Source organism: Kogia breviceps, chromosome X (genome assembly GCF_026419965.1).
Source record: "Kogia breviceps isolate mKogBre1 chromosome X, mKogBre1 haplotype 1, whole genome shotgun sequence".
NCBI classification, from domain to species: domain Eukaryota; kingdom Metazoa; phylum Chordata; class Mammalia; order Artiodactyla; family Physeteridae; genus Kogia; species Kogia breviceps.
This window is the reverse complement of record NC_081330.1, coordinates 42,450,602-42,471,945: the sequence shown is the minus strand read 5'-3', so window position 1 is coordinate 42,471,945 and position 21,344 is coordinate 42,450,602. Positions and strand designations below refer to the sequence as shown.

General features: G+C 42.9%; 2 protein-coding genes across 3 annotated transcripts in view; both read left to right on the top strand.

Moving 5' to 3' along the window:
* Positions 1–21,344, top strand: part of ARMCX5 (armadillo repeat containing X-linked 5) — a 123,827-nt gene that overhangs the window by 39,895 nt on the left and 62,588 nt on the right. Inside the window, exons 5-7 of one of the 2 annotated variants that reach the window (XM_067024005.1) lie at positions 11,580–11,647; positions 12,001–12,076; positions 16,517–16,587. In XM_067024005.1, coding sequence (XP_066880106.1) covers positions 11,580–11,647; positions 12,001–12,019 — 87 coding nt within the window. In that variant the 3' untranslated portion in view covers positions 12,020–12,076; positions 16,517–16,587. Of the gene's footprint in view, positions 1–11,579; positions 11,648–12,000; positions 12,077–16,516; positions 16,588–21,344 lie in introns of those variants that run through there. The other variant, XM_067024004.1, reaches the window with a different exon arrangement.
* On the top strand, positions 12,726–17,859 carry GPRASP1 (G protein-coupled receptor associated sorting protein 1). Its single transcript, XM_059050257.2, is given in 2 exon segments — positions 12,726–16,256; positions 16,258–17,859. Coding segments are annotated over 2 exon segments (4,134 nt in total). The 3' UTR covers positions 16,861–17,859.

Sequence of the window (21,344 nt, the reverse complement as noted above, 5' to 3'; positions counted from 1 at the left end):
GCTAAGAATGTGCAGTCAGGAGTAGCCAGTAAGGTAGGAGAAAAACCAGGAGAGTATGGTATCCTGAAAGTTAAGTCAAGATGTTTCAAGAAGGAAGTTTTCAACCCTGCCTAACACTGCTGATAGGTAAGGTGACAAAATATCCCTATTTTCCCAGGAAAGTCCCAGTTTATGCCTGTTGTACAGAAATAATTGTTAACAAAATCCTTTTTCAGTCTCAGAAATGTTCCAATTTGAATAATAAATTGTATGGTCACTAGGATGGTAGGTCAAGATGAGGATTGAGAACTGATTATTGGATTTACCAACATGGACATCATCAGCAATTTTGACAAGAGCAATTTCAATGGATCAGTTAAACTTCATTGGATGTTGGAGATGAAAGATTAGCATGGTTTCAAGAGAAAAGGAGGAGACAGCATTGATATGGTAACTGAAGACCACAGTTTTAAGGAATTGTGTAGCAAAAGGAATCTGAGAAATGTGATAATAGCTATTGAATGATATGGGGTAAATAGAGAATTTTGTTTTTAAGATAGGAGATAGTACAGTATGTTTGAATATTGATGGGAATATTCCATGAGAGAGGGAAATTTTTAGGATAAAAGAGAGAAGAAAATTTTGGAACAATGACCTTGAGTAGGAGAGTTGGGATATCATCCAATGGACAAATGGAGAGCCAAGGTTTAGATAGCAGCATGGACAGTTCATTCAGAGAACATCAGAAAAGGCATAATTTATGGGCACACATGCAAGTAGATATGGTAGTAGGAGTTTGTGGAAGTTCTCTTCAAACTGCTTTTATTTTTTCAATGAAATAAGAAGCAAGGTTATCACCTGAGACTGAGGAATAGATAGGAGGTAATTGGGGTTTGAGGAGAGAAGAGAATGTATGATGTCTTTTAAAATAATATATATGACATAAAATTTGCCATTTTAACTATATTTAAATTTTTAAAAAATTATTGGAGCATAGTTGATTTACAGTGTTGTGTTAGTTTCAGATGTATAGCAAAGTGAATCAGTTATACATATACATATATGCACTCTTTTTTTAGATTATTTTCCCATATAGGCCGTTACAGAGTATTGAGTAGAGTTCCCTTTGCTGTACAGCAGGTTCTTATTGGTTATTTATTTATATATAGTAGTATGTATATGTCAATCCCAGTCTCCCAATTTATCCTTCCCCCTTATCCCCTGGAAACCATGTTTGTTTTCTACATTTGTGACTTTACTTCTATTTTGTAAGTAAGTTCATTTATACCCTATTTTTTAGATTTCACATATAAGTGGTAGCATAAGATATATGTCTTTGTGTCTGACTTAACTCAGTATGATAATCTCTAGGTCCATCCATGTTGCTGCAAATGGCATTATTTTGTTCTTTTTTATGGCTGAGTAATATTGCATTTTGTATATATGTACCCATTTTAACTATTTTAAGTGGATAATTAAGTGGCATCAGTTGCATTCATAGTGTTGTATATCCATCACCACTATTTCCAAAAACTTTAATCATTTGTTATGAGTTGAACTGTGTTCCCCCAAAAGATATGTTAGAGTCCTAACATCTACAAAAATCAACTCAAAATGGATTATAGTCTTAAACATGTGACCTGAAACTGTAAAACTGTTAGATAAAAGCATAGAGGATGACAAAACTAAACAACAACCTACTGAATGGGAATAAATATTTGCAAATGATATGACCAATAAAGGGGTTAATATACAAAGTATATAGATAGCTCATACAACGCAGTATCAAAAAGACAAACAACCCAATCAAAAAATGGGCAGAAGACCTGAATAGACATTTTTCCAAAGAAGTCATATAGATGGCCAACAAGCACTAATCAACATTGCTCATCATCATCAAAGATGCTCAATGTCTCTAATCATCAGAGAAATGCAAATCAAAACCACAATGAGATATCACCTCATACCTCATCAGAAAGACCACAGATAACAAATGGTGGCAAAGAGTGGAGAAAAGGGAACCATAATACACTGTTGGTGAGAATATAAATTGGTGCAGTCACTATGGAAAACAGTGTGGAGGTTTCTCAAAAAACTAAAAGTAGAACTATCATAGACCCAGCAATTCCACTCTTGAGTATATATCCGGAAAAAACAAAAACTCTAATTTGAAAGATACATGCACCCCAGTGTTCACCACAGCACTGTTTACAGTAGCCAAGACATAGAAGCAACCCAAGTGCCCATCAACAGATGAAGGGATAACGAAGATGTTGTACAAATGGACTTACCTACGAAACAGAAACAGATGCACAGACATAGAGAACAGACTTGTGGTTGCCAAGGGGGAGGCGGGGTGGGGGAGGGATGGATTGGCGGTTTGGGATTAGCAGATGCAAACTATTATATACAGAATGGATAAACAACAAGGTCCTACTGCAGAGCACAGGGAACTATATTCAATATCCTATGATAAATCATAATGGAAAACAATATGAAAAAGAATGTATATATATGTATAAGTTATACATATATAAATTTTATACATAATAACTTTACTGTACAGCAGAAATTAACACAACACTGTAAATCAACTATACTTCAATAAAATAAAATTTTTAAAAAGATGTGGTATATAATATATATAATGGAATACTATTCAGCCATAAAAAAGAATGAAATTTTGCCATTTGCAACAACATGATTGGACTCGGAGGATATTATGCTTAGTGTAATAAGTCAGACAGAGAAAGGCAAATACTGTATGTTATTACATGTGGAATCTAAAACATAAAACAAACAAGTGAATATAACAAAAAAGAAACAGACTCACAGATATAGAGAACAAACTAGTGGTTGCCAGTGGGGAGAGGGATGTGGGGAGGGACAAGATAGGGGTAAGAGATTAAGAGCTACCAACTACTATGTGTAAAATAAATAAGCTTCAAGGATATATTGTACACCACAGGGAATATAGCCAATATTTTATTATAGCTATAAATGGAGTATAATCTTTAAAAATTTTGAAACACTGTGTTGTACACCTGAAACATACAGTATTGTAAATCAACTATACCTCAGTAAAAAAAAAAAAAAAAAAAAAAAAAACAGCATAGGTGAAATCCTTGATGTTGGTCTTGGAAGTGATTTCTTGGATATAGCACCAAAGTCACTGGCAACAAAAGCAAAAATAGACAAGTGAGACCATATCAAACTAAAATGTTGTGCACAACAAAGGAAATAATTAACAGAATGAAAAGGCAGACTACAGAATGGGGGAACATATTTGCAAACCATATAGCTAAGGGACTAATACCTAAAATATGTAATGAACTCCTACAACTTCATAGCCAGAAAAAGAAAAAAAAAGGCAAAGGCCTTGAATAGACTATTCTCTAAAGAAGACATAAAAATGGCCACCAGGTATATGAGAAGGTGCTCAACATCACTAATCATCAGGGAAATGCAAATCAAAACCAAAATGAGATATCCCGTCACACATGTTAGGATGGCTATTATCAGAAAAAACAAAAGATCACAAGTGTTAGCAAGGATTTGGAGAAATTGGAACCCTTAGACACTGCTCTAGGAATGTAAAATTGTGCGGCCACTATAGGGTACAGTATGGAAGACCCTCAGAAAAACAAAAATAGAATTGCCATGTGATCCAGCAATTCCATTTCTGAGTATATATTCAAAATAATGGAAATTAGAATCTCAAGGGGATTTCTACTCTCCCTTGTTCATTGCAGCATTATTCACAACAGCTAAGATATGGAAACAACCCAAATGTTCATTGATAAATGAATGGATAAAGAAAATGTGGTATATACACAGAAGTGAATATTATTCAGCCTTAAAAAAGAAGGAAATCCTGCCATTTGTGACAACATGAATGAACCTATAGAACATTATGCTAAGTGAACTAAGGCAGTCATAGAAGGACAAACACTACGTGATTCCACATATGCATGGTATTTAAAATAGTCAAACTCATAGTGAAGAGAAAATGGTGGTTACCAGGGGTTGGGGGAGAGGAAATAGGGTGTTGTTGAATGAGTATAAAGTTTCATTTATGCAAGATGAATAAGTTTTAGAGATCCGCTGTACAACATAGTGCCTATAGTTCACAATACTGTGTTGTGCACTTAAAGTTTTGTTAAGAAGGTGGATCTCATGTGTTCTTACAACAACAACAAATGGGCACAAAGAAAATTAGAGGTGATAGATATGTCTATTATCTTGATGGTGATGATGGTTTCATGAGTGTATACCTATGTCCAAACTAACCAAATTGTATACATTAAATATATTGTTTTAATATATCAATTATATCTCAATAAAGCTGTTTTAAAAAGACATCATCATACTGAACATCAAGGATTTCTCCTATGTTATCTTCTAGGAGTTTTATAGTTTCACATTTCATATTTAGGTCCATCATCCATTTTCTGTTGATTTTTGTGAAGGATGTAAGGTCTGTGTCTAGATTCAGTTTTTTGCATGTGGATGTTCATTTACTCCAGCACCATTTGTTGAAAAGACTGTCTTTGCTCCATTGTGTTGTCTTTGACCCTTTGTTAAAGATCAGTTGATTGTGTTTATGTTGGTATATTTCTGGACTCTGTTCTGTTCTGATGATGTTCCATTGATCTGTTTGTCCATTTTTTCACCAATATCACATAATCTTGATTACTATAACTTTTTAGTAAGTCTTGAAGTCAAATGATATCAATCCTCTGACTCTGTTCTTCTCCTTCAATACTGAGTTGTCTATTCTGGGTCTTTTGCCTCTTCATATAAACTTTGGTATCTGTCAATATCCACAAAGTAACTTGCTATGCTTTGGTTTAGGAAGAGCTGGTTAGGAAGAACTAGTCTTGAAAATATTGAATCTTCCTTCCACGAACATGGACTATCTCTCCATTTATTTAGTTCTTGTATGATTTCATTAATCAGAGTTTTCTAATTTTCCTCATATAGATCTTATACATATTTGTTAGATTTATACCTATGTACTTCATTTTTGAGGGTGCTAATATAAAAGGTACTGTGTTATTAATTTCAAACTTCACTTGTTCATTGCTGGTATATAGAAAAGCAATTGCCTTTTTTAATATTAACCTTATCCTCTAACCTTACTGGAGTTGCTTATTAGTTCCAATCTTTTTGGATATTCTTTCAGATTTTCTACATAGACAAACAAATCATCTGCAAACAAAGGCAGTTTTATTTCTTCTTCCCAATCTGTATTCCATTTATATCCTTTTCTGGTCTTAATGCATTAGCTAGGAATCCCAATACAGTTTTGAAAAGGAGTGGTGAGAGGGGGCATCCTTGACTTTTCTTGATCTTAATGGTAAAGCTAGTTCCTAACCATTATGTATGGTGTTAGTTGTGGTGTTTCTGTATATTTTCTTTATCATGTCAAGGAAGTTCTACTCTATTCCTAGTTTGCTGAGACAATTTTATTCTTTTTTGTGTGTGTGTGGTATGCGGGCCTCTCACTGTTGTGGCCTCTCCCGTTGCGGAACACAGGCTCCGGACGCGCAGGCTCAGTGGCCAGGGCTCACGGGCCCAGCCGCTCCGCGGCATGTGGGATCTTCCCGGACCGGGGCACGAACCCGTGTCCCCGGCAACGGCCGGCGGATTCTCAACCACTGCGCCACCAGGGAAACCCGACAATTTTATTCTTTTGCATATGGATATCTAGTTGTCCCAGCACAGCTTGTGAATGGACGGGATTTTCAATAAATGGTGATTGAATTCCAATCAGTGAAATGTAAGTGTAAATGATGTAGGCATTTCTTTACCATGGATTTTAAGAAGCAGGTGGACTACGTCTACTCTTTTTTTCCCATTTTGTTGTTAGACGCAGACTACGGTGATGCCCCATCGCATATTTTTCTGTTTTGAAAAGTTACTTTAACACTCAATTAACTACCAATATTCACTGGCATTGTGGAAATTCAGGATATCTTCTCCCTGCAAAGTTAATAACCATGAACTCACCTCACCAGCCCCTTTAGTTCTAGAAATCCTCAATGGGTATTTCCATGTCCTGGATTTTGATGGTTTTCACACGATTTTTCCATGTGTGGTTGCCACAGTAAGCTTTACTGTGAAGCACGTAAGTCCCTCCAATTTCTCCGTCTAATTTGTCCAACCACTACCCATACCCAGAGTCCTCATCATGTTAGAGTTGAGTACTACTCTAAACTTTAAAGCCATGTTGGAGAGGAGGACGTTTTCCTCCCTTTAGTTTATACTTTATAAGTGGGATATGCACACCAGAATATTATAATTTCTTTGCAAACTGTGCTTTTCAGGATAACTTATGAACCTGCCTTTCTTGTAACAGACATACAGTTGAAGGCATATGTTAGAAGAGGCAAAAATAGGAGTCCTAATCCCAGTGCTGCCATTAGAATAGCTATACTCCCCTAATGAAAAGGCATTGTTCCTGGGCTGAGGTCATAGTGCCTGGCTCTGTTTTCCTTCAGCATAAATTCTCTTAAAGAAGAACTCACTCCAAATATAACCTGAAAATATTCTTGGGTCAGGCCTCCCCACGAGTTCTTTAGATGTGCTTTGTCTCAAGTAGTAGACACAGTTTAGATCTTTCCTAGAGGTTCTTCAGTCTCTACTGAAAGTAGACATCTATTGATCCAGTTTCATAGTTTGCAAGAATGCAACCAGCCTGGTTGGTCCCAACTGCAAGGGACTTGAGTTCCTATGTAAAGCTCCTGAAACTCAGGAATATGAGAATGGATATATTCTAAGAATACATAGGGTTTGGATCAACCTTGAACAAAAGGGAGATCCCAGAGGGAAAGTTTGCCTTAGGCACATGAAGGACAGAAGAAAGGTAAATTAAGCTAAATGGGCAAAACTAGGTCCATGACCACGATGACTGAGAGAGACAAGAGTAGATCACTAAAGCTGCATAGGCAAGGGATATGGTAGTGTGAAAGTTCATGTGCATGTATGTGGGAGGTAGGGTGGGTATAGTGCAGCAGCACAGCTGCTTCTGTATCCCAGGCTTACTGGTGGGGGAATTATTTGGGGGGAGAGAGAGACAGGGAGACAGAGAGAACACAAAGCTGGGGCTCAGCTTTTATTAGGGTCCCAGTGTAGGGAGCCTAGGGTTTGTCAGGTTGTCTTTATTGGCTAATTTAAAGCACAAGAGCAGATAGTAGTCTCAGGAAGGAAAAGGCAGGATCTCTCAAGGACTCAGTTGTCTAGGCTAACCAAGGCTTTCTGAAAGAGGGAACTAAATGAGTGGGAGTGGCCTAGTTCCTTCTCAGGTCCTTTTGCTGGTAGCTATGTCTTACAGCCTATAATATGATTATTCAAAATGGTTTTCTTTTGAAATGGATGCCTTGGCAATCAAAAGCTTAATGTCAGGCACTTAAACTGAAATCAAAAAGCATAATGCCCAGCACTTACACTACAGAAATTTATATTTCAGAGGCTAGTCAGGGTTACACAGGTGCTAGTGGAGACACTGGAGAGTGAAACTGTGGCTGTTGCAATCACACGAGAATCCATTTTACAAGGAAGTAAATATATTACTTAACAGACAGACATAGGTCAGCGTCTTGTTTAAATCTTTTCTTTGCTCTCTGATTTTAAAGATGACACTTAATCTATCTGATATATACACATAAAGAGCTAACACATAAAAAGCTTAAAATAGGACTTTTCTCAGTTCAATAAATGTTAACAGCAATAGTGTCTTCTGTAAATGAATTTAGAACAAATTGTCCAAAAGATATTTCAAAGTCTCACAGTAAAATCAGTCAGTTTTGGTAGATCCACTCCCCTGCCAGTAAATATTTTGGGATCAATATCCCAGCACCTGGAAATTACCAGAGAAGCTTGCATTGGTATGACCATAAACTTTTAGGATAGAAAGCTAAATAAAATAGAAAACACAAGTAAATGTAAACGCAAGAAAACAGAGATTTCTTTCTGGTGTTTTTTTTATTACTGCATCTCCAGTGCCTAGGACAAAGCAGATACTCATATATATTTACTGAATGAATAAAAGGCACCAGACACTTTCAGAAGGAGAAGGAACAGTTCAGAGAGGCAAAGAGATTCATGCACAGGCACAAATCCCAGAAGAGCTCAGACTCCCTACTTCCACCCTGGCATTCACCCAAGAGAGTATACTTTGGAACAAAGAAAATCCACAATTCAGCTAAGGCCATTGAAAGAGCACAGTGAAAGACTTTCCTCTGAAAACTGACATCTGTTGTCTCTAGATATAGTATACAATCATCTCTAGATTTTTTCTCTATCACCTAAATATTGTACAGTTATAATAAATAATAACAAGTAAAAGTTGATATGAAAATTCATGGTAAGAATAAGGTTCCCTTTTCATTCTGGTAAGCACCCATGATATTCAGTAAATAGGGACTTTCTCCAGGACGAACCTCAAAGATGATTGCAAAATCTTTCTTCTTTAGAAAAGAGAGAAGGCGCTTAAGAGGGTTGTTATAGTGGTGAGAGATGAGCACCCAAATTGATCCTCCCAGGGGCTGAAGCCCAATTCAAGAAAGTGAAGGGGAATGGACTTTATCAGGATGGTGAGTGAATTCAGTTCCCACTGCTGCTGTAACAAATTACCACAATCTTGCTGGCTTAAAAAAACAAAAACAATGAAATATTATCTTACAGTCCTGAAGGTTGGAAATAGGAAAAGGGTCTCTCTGGTCTGAAATAAAAGTGATACAAGGTCTTCATTCTTCCGAGGGGAAGAATCTGTCTCCTTGTCTTTTCCAACTTCTGGGTCTGCCTGCAGTCCTTGGCCTCTGGCTTTCTTCCATCTTCAAAACTAGTGATATCCCGTCCACTTGTGGCGTCTTTCTCATGCAACTTCACTGTGACACTGATTCTTCTGCCTGCCTCTTCCACGTTTAAAATAGCCTTGCCATGGCATTGGCCAAGATACAGCAGTGTAATCTTACTTTACATTCAGCTGATTAGCAATCTTAATTCCATCTGCAAACTTAATTCTCCTTTGTCATGTAACATCATATATTTACAGGTTCTGGAGAACAGGATGTGAACATCTTTGGGGGACCTTATTCAGCTTACCACAGCGAGGGTACCATTTAGGTGGGTTTTAAAACGGGCAACAGTGCCAGCAGGTTTGTGCTCAACCACAGGCGTGCTTAACCAGGGTTGCTCTTTGCCCCATGGAGCACAGAAAGGAGGGACTGGAGACTACAGGAAGGATAAAGGAGTGCAGGAATCAGAGGATTCAAGGGCCAGCAGGTTTCTGTCTTGGGGAAGTGGGTGCCTGGTGGGGCCTTCTCCAAAGAATGGCTGGGGAAAGTAGACTGGTGTGTATGGCAAGTGTGTGTGATCCCAGTTGGTTCTATTCCCTGCCACCTTCCCACCCTGCCAAAGATGCTGAGCGCTTGGAGGCAACTGCAAGGGAAGACCTGACAGAACCCAGGGAGAGAAGCCAGGACCGGCCCTACCTAGTGCCTGACACCTAGCTATGGGATGAGAGACAGAGAGGACTCTCTGGGCCGGTGCGGGTGCTGAGAGGAAAAAGCCCTCTTTCCTGGGCAACTGCGGAGCGGCGAAATGGCAAAGTGTGCTACCGAGCTACCACTGCGACTGAGAAAATGGCAGTGTGGCAGAGAGAATGACGACACTGGCGCAGACAGGTGGTTTGTTTCCTTAGGCCAGAGGTCTATCTAGGGCTGCATTCCCTTAGAAGAGGAGCAGTGTCTCGGCCTCCACGGGCGCCGCCTCCCACCTTCCTCCCTCCCGGGGGCCCAGAAGGTGGAAAGCAGACCCGGGAAGGGCCGTCCTCACAGCTCCTCTGCCACTGGCGCCCAGGGAGGATGGTGGGCGCGATGGTGGATGGTAGGGGGGCGGACTCCGAGCAGTCCGGTACACACACACACGCACACGCACACGCACACGCACACACACACACACACACACACACACCGGTACGATCTCTATCCATCCGCTGCTCCCTCCAGCGCAGCCCCTCCCTACCCTCCCAACCCCAGCCCCCACTGCCCACCGCCCGCCGACCCCACACGCTGCGGTGCCAGAAGTGTGCAGGGCGGGGAGGGTGGTCGCCCGACGGGGGGCGGCGGAGGGCCGGCGTGGCCCCGCCCCTGAGGCTGGGACTCCTCCCGGCCCCGCCCCTTTCTGGGTCAGAACTATGGTGGGCGTGGGAGGGGGCGTCGAGCCCATTCGTGCCGTATCCCTCCGCCCCCTTCCCGACACCCTCGCCGCGAGAGGTTGGTGCCGCATCCTTCGCAGCCCCTGCCCGGTTGGGCGCAGCCGCGCGGGGGGCGGGACGCCTCTTTGCCATTCTGCCCGCACGGCGAGCGGTGGGAATCCGAGTGAGGACCTGCGACAGGAGGGGGAGGCCGACAATCAGGACCCTGCACCTGTGAAGGCAAGTGGGGGTGTCTCGGGGGCGATGTGCGGCTCACACCCTGCCCCGCGGACCCTGGCAGCCTGATGAGGGGGAGGCAGCCGGGTCGGAGCGGGTCCCTGAGAGAGGTGCGCAGCGCCGGGGGACCCCTGGCGCTGAGGAGGCGGCGACCGGCGCGGACCGGGCCCGGGGCGTGAGGTCTTGGCCTCAGGGCTTCCCTCGGATCCTGGGGAGGTGAACGTCGCTGCCGCTCCCCGGCGGGCTTTCTGGGTGCCCGCGCCCCACCGTCGACGGTGCCTGTGCCAGGAGAGGGCTGTGGGGGAGGCTGCTGCGGGCCAAATGGCGGAGGGGAGCCGGGGTGGGGGCGTCGGGGAGGCCACCTGGGGTGGCGGTCGGAGCCGGGTGCCGAGCGGGCGGGCGCGGGGGTCCGCCCTCCCAGGCCCTGATTCTGGAAAGGGGTCTGTTGGACCCCGCGTGCCGGGTGCTGTCCCTTCCCAAAGGCGCCTCTTTGATGCCAGAGTGTCCTGTGTGCGCGGTAGGTCTGGCGATTTCAGGCGACGGGATGCATCTGTAGAGGAGAGGCTTGAGAAAAACTAGCGAGGGTAAAATGGCCTGTATTTCTGAAGTTGTGTGGGGATGAGGGGTGAGGGTGGGCAGCAGCCATTGACTGGACACCCGAATCGGGATGGGGTGACTGCAGCCACAGCAGGTCAGGCATCCAGGAATACCTCCTAAAATTCTCCTCTCTACCCGGTTTCTCCACACTTCCTGGCCTTCCTCCCTCACCTCCATCCAAGATGGGAGGTGGAAAAGATGGACTGGGAGGTTAGGTTGGGACAGAATTTGTAAATACAAGTACCACTGCACAACCTGCTTTCTAGAATATGCGAGTGCCCTTCCCCCAATCTATGTTGTATAGCACAAGGGATGTGAATACCAAGTAGTGAATCTTCAGAATTGGAGAAGAGAGTAAGAGGAAGAGTGTGATGTGAAGATGAGTTATCCAGAAGCCTGATCTATAGGGCTTAAATTAAAAGAAAATATTCTAAGCAACGGGACTGTAAATGTTAAAAGATAGATAACTTGGGTACTCCTATGTTTGTTGTTTGTCTGTCCTCCAAGCACTCAGCTGCTACCATTATTTCTTGACCATCTTACCTTTTGATCTGTTTTTCCATAGGCCTGCTTTAAGGCTGGTCACTTCTCCAAAGAAAGAAAGGAGGAGGAGTCTGGTTCAAATCTCTGGAGGTTTGTGCAAAGAGGGGCGATGCAGGAGACAGCTACACAGCATTATCATGGCAGGTTCTTTGATCCAAGTGGTTTCAGGGCCTCATCCACCTCTCCTACTCTCTGTCAAATTTGCACATTGCCGCAGATCACCTTGCCCATTTCCTGCAGGAAATATTAGGAGTAGTGGGGTAAGTGTGGATTGAGTCATGAATGGGAGGAAATGACCTAAGTGTAGGAACCAGGAGACAGAAAACATTAGACATATTAGACCCTTAAACAGAAAGAGAGATGTTTGTATCAGGGGTCAGGGTTCTTGCTTGTCTATCTAGCAGTCAGGCTCCATTCTCTGCTATATGTTTACTTGTGCCCAGGATATGCAGGCTGCTGTAGAGTTTGACGCCACTGGAATCAAGGAAAGGAGCAAGGAATTGTGCCACATCAGTGCAGGTTGGTATGGGAATGGGTACAACTTTTGGGTGGGGTAGAGGAGATCAACATAGGTCCAAGAGTGATTAGGGTCTGGCCTAGGGCCTCCTCAGCCTCTCCCATTGCCCAGATACTTTCCCACCATCTTCATACCTGTTTAATAACAGGCAAAGTAATATGGCAGCTTTGGGGATAAAAATTGTAGAAAAAATGAAGGTGATAGAGAGACTTCTAATAGCCTAACCCTCCCATCAAGCATTCGAGGTCCAGTCTCTCTATGTGAGTCTTCATGGAGTGACACAGTTGGAATAGACTTAAAGCCCCACATCATTCTCGCTTCCTAGATTGACTTCCAGTGGCAGCTTTGGTGGTGTCAGAACTGCTGCTGACCACCACCCTCAACAGGTCTACACCCACCCAAGAATCATCCATCCTATTCCAGCTTGGTTGTGCTTTTTCTTCACTCTCACTGTAGTATTGGCTGAGGCTGGGATTGGGAAGGAGGCTGTTTGACTGCTGGACTGGTGATTGACTCTAACTTTTATTTCCAACTGTATCACCTGAATCATCAAAAGATTAGAGTGTGAAGATACAAAACTGTGACAGATCTGTGGTAGAGGCTGAGACTGGGATAGCAGTATTTAATCAGGTCTCCTCTGTAACTTGTACTATGACTGGGGCTGAGATTGAGCCTGGCATCCAGGCCAAGCCTGAAAAGAAGCCTGGAGAAGAAGTTGGGGGTAGGGCTGAGAGAGAGAATGAAGTCCCAATGGTGGTCAGACCCAAGGTTAGGACCCAGGCCCAGGTAATGCCTGGAGCAAGGCCCAAAACTGAGACCATGGCAGTAGTTGGGACACATCCTAAGAGTGAGGCCAAGGCAATCACTGGAGCAAGGTCCATGGATGAAACCTATTCATGGGCCAAGACTGAGTTTGATGCTGAGGCGCTACTGAAGACAGAGGGAGTGTCCCAAACCAATGCTATATCCTGGCCACTGATCAGTACTGAGTCTGGGTCAATTGCTAAAACTAAGATCTGGTCTATGGATAGGGAACTGGTCAGTATGGATGCTGAGTCCTTTCCTTGCACCAAGGTCAAGTCCCAATCAGGTAACCAGCCTTTGTTTGAGTCAGAGGAGACCAATATGGGGTCCTGGTGCCATCCCAGGCCTACATCCAAAACAGAGACTTCTCACAATTGTGATTTCAAATGGGTGGATAGATCCTCTCTGAGCTCCTTGTTCTGGAGTAGAGAAGAGGTCAGTACAAGGCTTCATCCTAGAGACACGGTAAAGGCCAGTACTAGGTCCAGGCACATGGCCAAAGAAGAAGCCATGTCTAGGCCCAAAACCAGTCGGAAGCTTTATGTTGCATCCAGTTCTGGTTCTGAGGATGAATCTATTAAGACATCCTGGTTCTGGGCCAGAGAAAAGACCAGTGTCTGGTCTAAGCCCAGGGAAGAGACCAACAGTAGGTCTTGGTTTAGGCCTAATAAAGAAGTCTCTGAATCTAATTCTGGGTCTGAATGTGAGGACAATGTAAAATCCTGGTTCTGGGCTGGAGAGGAGGCCAGGTACAAACCCAGAGCCGATGTCAGGGCCAGGCACAGGGCCAAGCAAGAAACTTCCATTGATTTCATGTCTGGCTCTATGGATATAGTCAAAAAAGAGTCCTGGTTCTGGCCTGGAGAAGAGGCTAATAACTTGTCTAGGCCCAAGTCCAAGAAAGAGGTCAGGGCCAGAGCAATGGCAAAGCAAGAGGCCAAAATCAAAGCCAGAGCCAGGACAAAGCGAGAAGCCAGGTCAGAGGAAGAGTTCCTCACTGGGGCCTGGTTCTGGGCTGCAGAAGAGTCCAGCATAGTGAGTGGGGCCACTGTCAAGTCCTGTTCTCAAGTGGAGGATGAGTCCATTGTTGGCAGTTGGTTCTGGACTGAAGAAGAGGCCAGTATGGGGACTGAGGCCAGTGGTAAATTCAGACCAAAGACTGAGCAGGAGCCTATTAGCAATTCTATGCTTGGAACTGGGGAAAAGACCAGTGTGGAAATTGAGGCTGATGCCACTTCCAAATCTGTGCCAGCAGATGATGCAGAAAAGGTCATTGCCAGTTTCTGCTTCTGGGCTAATGAAGAAATCAACCCAGAGGCTAAAGAAGAGACCATTTGGGGGTCTTGGTTTTGGGTCAGTGATGAGGCCAGTGTGGAAGCTGATATTGGGGCCAGCTGTGGGTCCAGGCCAAGGTCTGAGGAAGAAGAGGTCATTGGTCCCTGGTTCTGGGCTGGAGAAGAAATCAATACAGAGCCTGAGTTTAGAGAAGAGGCCAGGCCAGGAGCTGAAGAAGAGACATTATTTGGGTCCTGGTTTTGGGATGGAAACCAGGCCCAGATGGATTCTGGGGCTGAAGTCAATTGTGACACTATGCCAGAGACTGAAGAGGAGGAGCCCATTATTGGGTCATGGTTCTGGGCTGGAGTAGAAGCTTGCGGGAGGGCTGAAGTCAGCAACAAGTCTAGCCTGGAAGACAAGGAAAAGGGTATTATATCATCTTGGTTTGGGACCACTGAAGAGATCAGTATGAAGTATGCCACTGGTGCCAAATGTAAATTTATGACAACTGCTGAAGAGATCAATACTGAGTCTGACTTCTGGTCAGGAGAAGATCCCTGTATATTTGCTGCCAATGGAGGCAGCTGGAAGTCTAGGCCAGAGGAGGAACAGGACACTGTTGATTCATGGTTCTGGTCCAGAAAATATACAAGGCCAGAGACCACTGTAGGGCCCTGGTTATGGGCTGTGAAAGAGGGCAGTATAGATGATAGGACTGAAGAAGCCAAGGCACCAACCAAGGAGGAGACCATGATCACATCCTGGTTCTGGAAAGGGGATAAAGCCATTATAGGGGCTACAGATAGAGAAGAATCCAGGCCAGATCCTGAAGAGGAAGATATTATTGGTTCTTGTTTGTGAGCTGGGGAGGAAGACAGGCTTGAAACAGAAGCATAGGCTAGGGAAGAGGACAGGCTGGCAGCTGAAGAGGAACATTTTTTTGGGTCTTGGTTCTGGGCCAGGGAAGAGGCCATTATGAACAAGGCTAACATTTGCAGCAAATACAGTCCAGAAGCTGAAGAGGAGGAAGTCATTGTTGAGTCCTGGTTCTGGGCTGAAGAAGAAGCCAGTCTGGAGGCAGGGGATAGTTTTGAGTCCAAGCATGGCACTGAAAAGGAGGAAATCATTGTTGGGTCCTGGTTCTGGGCTGAAGAATGTAATATAGACGTTGGACCTCAGGCAATAGAAAAGACCACATCAAGGTCTGGAGAGAAAACCACTTTTGGATCCTGGTTCTGGGATGCAAAAGAAATCAATTTAGAAGCAGAAACATGCTGTGCATATAAGCCAGAGGATGATGAAGAGATGATTGTTAAGTCCTGGTTCTGGTCTGGAGAGAAGGCCATTAATGAGACTGAAACTGTGGCCACCTCTGAATCCAGGCCAGAAAATGAGGAAGGGGCAGTTGTTGGGTCCTGGTTTGGAGCTAAAAATGAGGCCAATAACAGGACTGGTAATGGAACCAACTATGAGTCAAGGACAGTAGCTGAGGAGGATGAGGCCATAGTGAGGTCCTGGTTCTGGGCAGGAGATGAGGCACATTTTGAATCAAATCCTAGCCCTGTGTACAGGGCCATTTGCAGGTCCAGATGTTCAGTTGAGCTAGAGCCTGATGCTTTACGCAGGCCCCAGAGCTGGGAGGAGGTTACTGTTCAGTTCAAGCCTGGCCCATGGGGTAGGGTTGGCTTCCCATCCCCAAGCCCCTTTAGATTTTCAAAAGAAGCAGCATTTCTGTTCTCTGAAATGTTTGGAGGAAAGCCCAAGCACATGAAACTGAGCCTAGAAGGGGAAGAGCAGGAATCTTTGCTTCAGCCTGATCAGCCTGACCCTGAGTTCCCATTTCAATATGATCCGTCCTACTGGTCAGTCAGGGAAATTTGAGAACATCTTAAGACGAGGGAGAGTGCAGAGCCTGAGAGTTGGTTCTGCAGCTGCATACAGTGTGAGCTTAAAATTGGTCCTGAAGAGTTTGAAGAACTCCTTCTATTAACAGACAAAATTCAAGATCCTTTTATTCATGAAATATCTAAAATTGCAATGGGTATGAGGAGTGCTTCTCAATTTACTCATTATTTCACTCGCGATTCAGGTGTTGTCTCAACTTATTGAAACCTTGATCAATTATGCCTCCTCCCAAGTTAAGACAAGGTTTTTGGAAAATATGATTCACATGGCTCCACCTTATCCAAATCTAAACATGATTCAGACATACGTATGTCAAGTGTGTGAGGAAAGTCTTGCTTATAGGTTGGATTCCCCTGAGCAGTTATCTGGAATAAAGATGGTTAGACACCTCACTACAACTACTGACTATCACACACTGGTTGCCAAGTATATATATGGCTTTCTCTCCTTATTAGCCACGGGCAATACCAAAACAAGATTTCATGTTCTGAAGATGCTACTGAATTTGTCTGAAAATCCTGTCATGACAGAAGAACAACTCAGTGCTGAAGCAGTGTCAGAATTTATGGGCCTTTTTAACAGGAAAGAGACAAATGACAATATTCAGGTTGTTCTAGCAATGCTTGAGAATATTGGTAACAATATTAAAAAAGAGTCATTGTGGTTCACTGATGATGATTTCAGTCTTGAGCCATTTATTTCTGCATTCCATGAAGTTGAGAAATTTGCTCAGGAACTGCAAGGCAAAGCAGATGATCAGAATGACCCTGAGGCAGAACAAAAAAATGAGTATGATTAATCACTTGCCTCTGATTGTCCTTATATTCCTAAGTTATGGTCCTTGAATAATGCTTTAGTTTTCAAAGTTGTTTCTATGTTGTAATGTACACTTTAATGCTGATACTGACTTTGCCAAACTCTGTGTATGAGCTGGATCAATCTTCTGATGCGAAACGAATATTAAAACTGAAAGCACATTTGTTGATTCTTGTTTTTGTCTAGATTGTGAATTTACCATTTAAGCTTATAGTGAATTGAGCTATCATAAGTAAGCTACCCTTCTGATTGTTGTTCTAGTGTTATTGGTGTCTATTTGAATCATGTTGTGTTTTCAATAAAGTTCTGTGTTACAGTTGGCAGAAATCACCCTTCTCCATGAACTTAAAATATAGATGCAAAAATAACATATGATAACACAGAGGTAATTAACGTATGAATAATAATGCTCCTTGAAAAAGCTATTCTTATATCTTTAAATGAAAATCTTACCATGGGCTGCTACTCAGGGTATGCTTCAGAGAAGAACGACCCAATTAATTTGGGCTCTGAAATGTAAGGAAGAGGTTGAATGTTGTGAAGAAAAGCTTGGAGTTGGAAAAAGTGTTCCTATGGGAGTGAGGTATCCAGTCTGCCTGGAGTGGCTGGGAGGAGTGTATTAAGGGATATAGAGGATAAGGTAAGTTTTGAAGAGCTGAGAAGTTGCATTTTGCAGTTCAAAGTATGGGTGTTTCTTTGATCCTGCTTAAAGGTTCAAAGAATAAGGCCAGAAAGCACACAAATTTAACTGTTAGGAAGACCATTTCTTCGTCGTGGTGCCATGGAAAGTGTTAAGGTAATAGCATACAGCCACTAAAAGTGATGATATATAGGTTTTAAAATTGGCTAAGAAAAGCTCTGATACCTTCTGTATTTGGTGAAATAGAAAAGACTGCTATCATACATGGAAGATGATCCCTCCCCCCAAAAATGTGTGAAATGTTCTGAATTTATGCAAATGTATATTATTTGATTATGGAAAATCCTGCAACCATGTAAAACATGTCAAAGGAATAAAGAAATGTGAGAGACTACAACTTCAGAAGCACTGGCTTGCTAAATAAAAAATGCATAATTTAAAGGGAGTAAGCTGTAAACTTTCCAAAGTTTCTGAGTTTATGGTACACATTTTTTGGATTCACAAAAGTAATAACGTATCCTCAGACAAGAGCAAAAGTCAGGGATAAAGTTGGTTTGGGGTGGGGGTAGTCCAGGCTAAAGGGTTATATACAAAGTTTTATTCACTTTTCGCTTGTCTCAGGGTCCAAAGTGCTTTTTTCCTACCGAATTCTAGGCTGCAAGATTTATGGAAGTAGGGCAAAGTGGCAGTTTTGCCTCCATTCACAAACCACAAGTGCTAACAGAGATCGTCCTGGTAGTGGAAATTGGAGATTGAATGTTTGTTTTGGCTATCAATATTTTTCAAGACAGATCCTGTGTGTGTTTTAATATGTCACCCGAGTTTTGCACAGAATACTGAAAGTCAGTTGGTCTCCAAACTCCTCATGGGGTGTTCCTCGCCAGCCTTGTGCTCCTACAGAGCAAGGCCCATGCTTAGAGCTGGAAGCTTTGGCTCTGAATCCAGCCTTCCTTTCAGCTATCTTCACCCCATCGGGAGCTTCAGATTGTTCTAGCAAGCAGCTCAACCCCAGAGGCAGAAGACTGCCTTGCGTGCTGCAGGGCTGCGGCAGACTTGCCGAGTGCGCGGTCACGTGGGGCTGTGGGTCACGTGACCGCACTCTCACTTGGACCGGCATAGAGGTGTGTCGCGCTCAAAAGGGACAGGAAAGACTTTCACCTGACGCTTGACAGACGGCCGTGAGAGGAGTGGTAGGACGTGATGGTGGGTGCGTGGGTGGGTGTCTCTCCATGCTGCACTAGCCTGAAAGCTAATCCCTCAGGCGCCCAGAATTATGGCCTTTGTTGGCGGAGGACACAATCCCTCAGCCAACCGCGAGCGTCTTAGCCGGGATCTGTTTTTGCCCAGGAGCTCAAGAGGCAGGAAGTGAGCCTGTGGGAGGCATACGTGGAGGGAAGCATCGGCCGCTGCTAGAGGAGGTGGGCTCGAGGCCGGGTATTGGCATCCGTGGGAGGTGGTGGTGTAGACTAGATCTGGGTAGAGGAAGTGTCTCGGAGCCTCGTGCTCCCTCCTGCCTTTTGAAAGTCCCTACCCCACCCCGGTCTCCTCGTCCAGCGCTGCGTGACTCTGTTTCTCTGTGTGGGTGGGAGAGGTGGACACGTGGAAGCAGTTGGTTTCAGGGGAGCCCAGAGAGAGGAAACGGTGAAGTGACAATTTGTGAACACCGGTGGCCCTGGGTCAGGAAACACAGGTGTGAGGATAGGAACTGTGAGCTACACTCCCTTCCTCCCACTTAATTGGCACTCACTCTTCTGTCTGTCTGTCAGACAGCGGAGATGGCTGGGCTCAATATTGTGGGCAAGTTAGTGGCGGGAGTGGGGTGGGGGTAATGAGAGGGCAACAGGACTGACCTTTAAGGTTCCAGCTGCCTGGAGATGCAAGAGAGGTATGAACATCAATCCGGGCAGCTCTAGGGAAGGGGAGAGACAACACACTCACAAGGAGGGAACCTAGATGCTTTGGGCCCTTCATATAGGATTTTTCATTGGGTTATAAGCAAGCTTCTCAACCCTCAAGAGGATCCCTGGATCTCAACCCAGGCAGCAGCATCCTGGGGGTCTGCCCTGGATGTGAGATTCTGAAAGATCTTAGTCCCATTGTGCCCTCAACAGTTCCCATCTAGAGACACAAGGGTCATTGTTCCACCTGCTCCATCTGAGGCTCCCTCCCTTTTCAGTCTTGGGCCTCAGAGGAGGGTCTTTCTGGGAACCACCTACAAACTGCTTTATGATTATTCTCACAAGTTCACCTCTGCTGACCCTTTGCTCTTTTCCTTGTATTTTTTTTTCTGGCCAGTGCTTTAGACTTGGCAATTTGCATCTATCCTTAGTGGCACTCCCTTATTTGTGCTAATCCATTTTGGTCAGAGCTTAGCTTTAGGAGGTATCCACAAGATACCAAAATCCTTTTAGGAGAGTATAGTTAGAAAAAAATAAATTTTACTAATCCCATTAACCTCAGTATCTGTACATTTTACAGATTTGAAGCCAATTATTACATAGCAATCTCTTTCATTTCTTTTTTACAGATTCATATTCCTCAATTATGTGTCACTACTATAATTGGTTCAATTACTCTCCTATATATGGGCATTTTTTTTCAGTATTTTCCTGTTGCAAACACTGCTGGAATAATAACCTTGTGCAATTGTAATTTTTGTATGGTTAGAGGTATATCTTCAGGGTAGATTCCTAGAAGTGGGGATGGTTGATCAAATGATAATTTAATATGTACTTTTATTAGATACTCTGAAATATCCCTCCAAAGGGGTATTACAGATTTTCATCATCAGCAATTTATGGGTTGTCTGTTTACCTTCAGCCTTGCCAATAAATTTATTATTATCCTTTTGATATTTGTAAAATATCTAGTGATGTCATCTCTCATTCCTAATGTTAGTAATTGTGTCTTTTGTTTTCCTTTATCATTCTGGCTAGAGGCTTATCAATTTTATTGACCTCAACAAACTAGTGTTTAGTTTTATTGGTTTTCTTTATTGTTTTTCTTATTTCTATTTCATTGGGTTTTGCTCTTATTTTTTTTCTTTAGTTTACTTTACTATTTTATTTCTAGCTACTTGAAATAGAAGCTGAGGTCATTAATTTTAGACCATTGTTTTTCTAATATAGCCTTTTTAGTACTGTAAAATTCCCTCTAATACTACTTAAGCTGTATCCCACAAATTTTAATATGTGGTGTTTTCATTTTTCTTCGATGGAAATTACATACTAATTTTTTTAAGTTTCTTCTTTGATCTAGTTATTTAGAAGTAGGCTATGTAGTTCCTAAGTATTTAAGGCTTTTCCAGATATGTTTCAGTTATGTATTTCTACAGTGCTGACCACAGTATCATTGTGGTCAGAGAACTTACTTTGTGTGGCCTGAATCCTTTTAATTTATTGAGTCTTCCTTTTATGGCCCAGAATATGGTCTATCTTGGTAAATATTCCAATTGCACTTGAAAAGAATGTGCATTTTTCTGTTGTCCTGTGAACTGTTCTATAAATGACAGTTAGGTCTAGTTGGTTCATAAACTTGTTTAGGTCTTCTATTGTATATCTTTACTTATTTTGTCTGTATTTGTTATTGAGAGAGAGGTGCTGAAATCTGCTGTAATTGTGGATATGCCTGTCTCCTTGACATTCTATCACAGTATTTTTTGTTGTTACTGTCTTTTAATATACTGCTAGATTCAACTTGCCAGTTTTTTCATTATTCTTCATGAGTGATATTGGTCTATGATTTTAATTTTTTATGCTGTAGTTTCCTCACCATAGTTTCAAAGTTATATTACTCTTATTAAATGAGTTAGGATAGTTTTTGTTCTT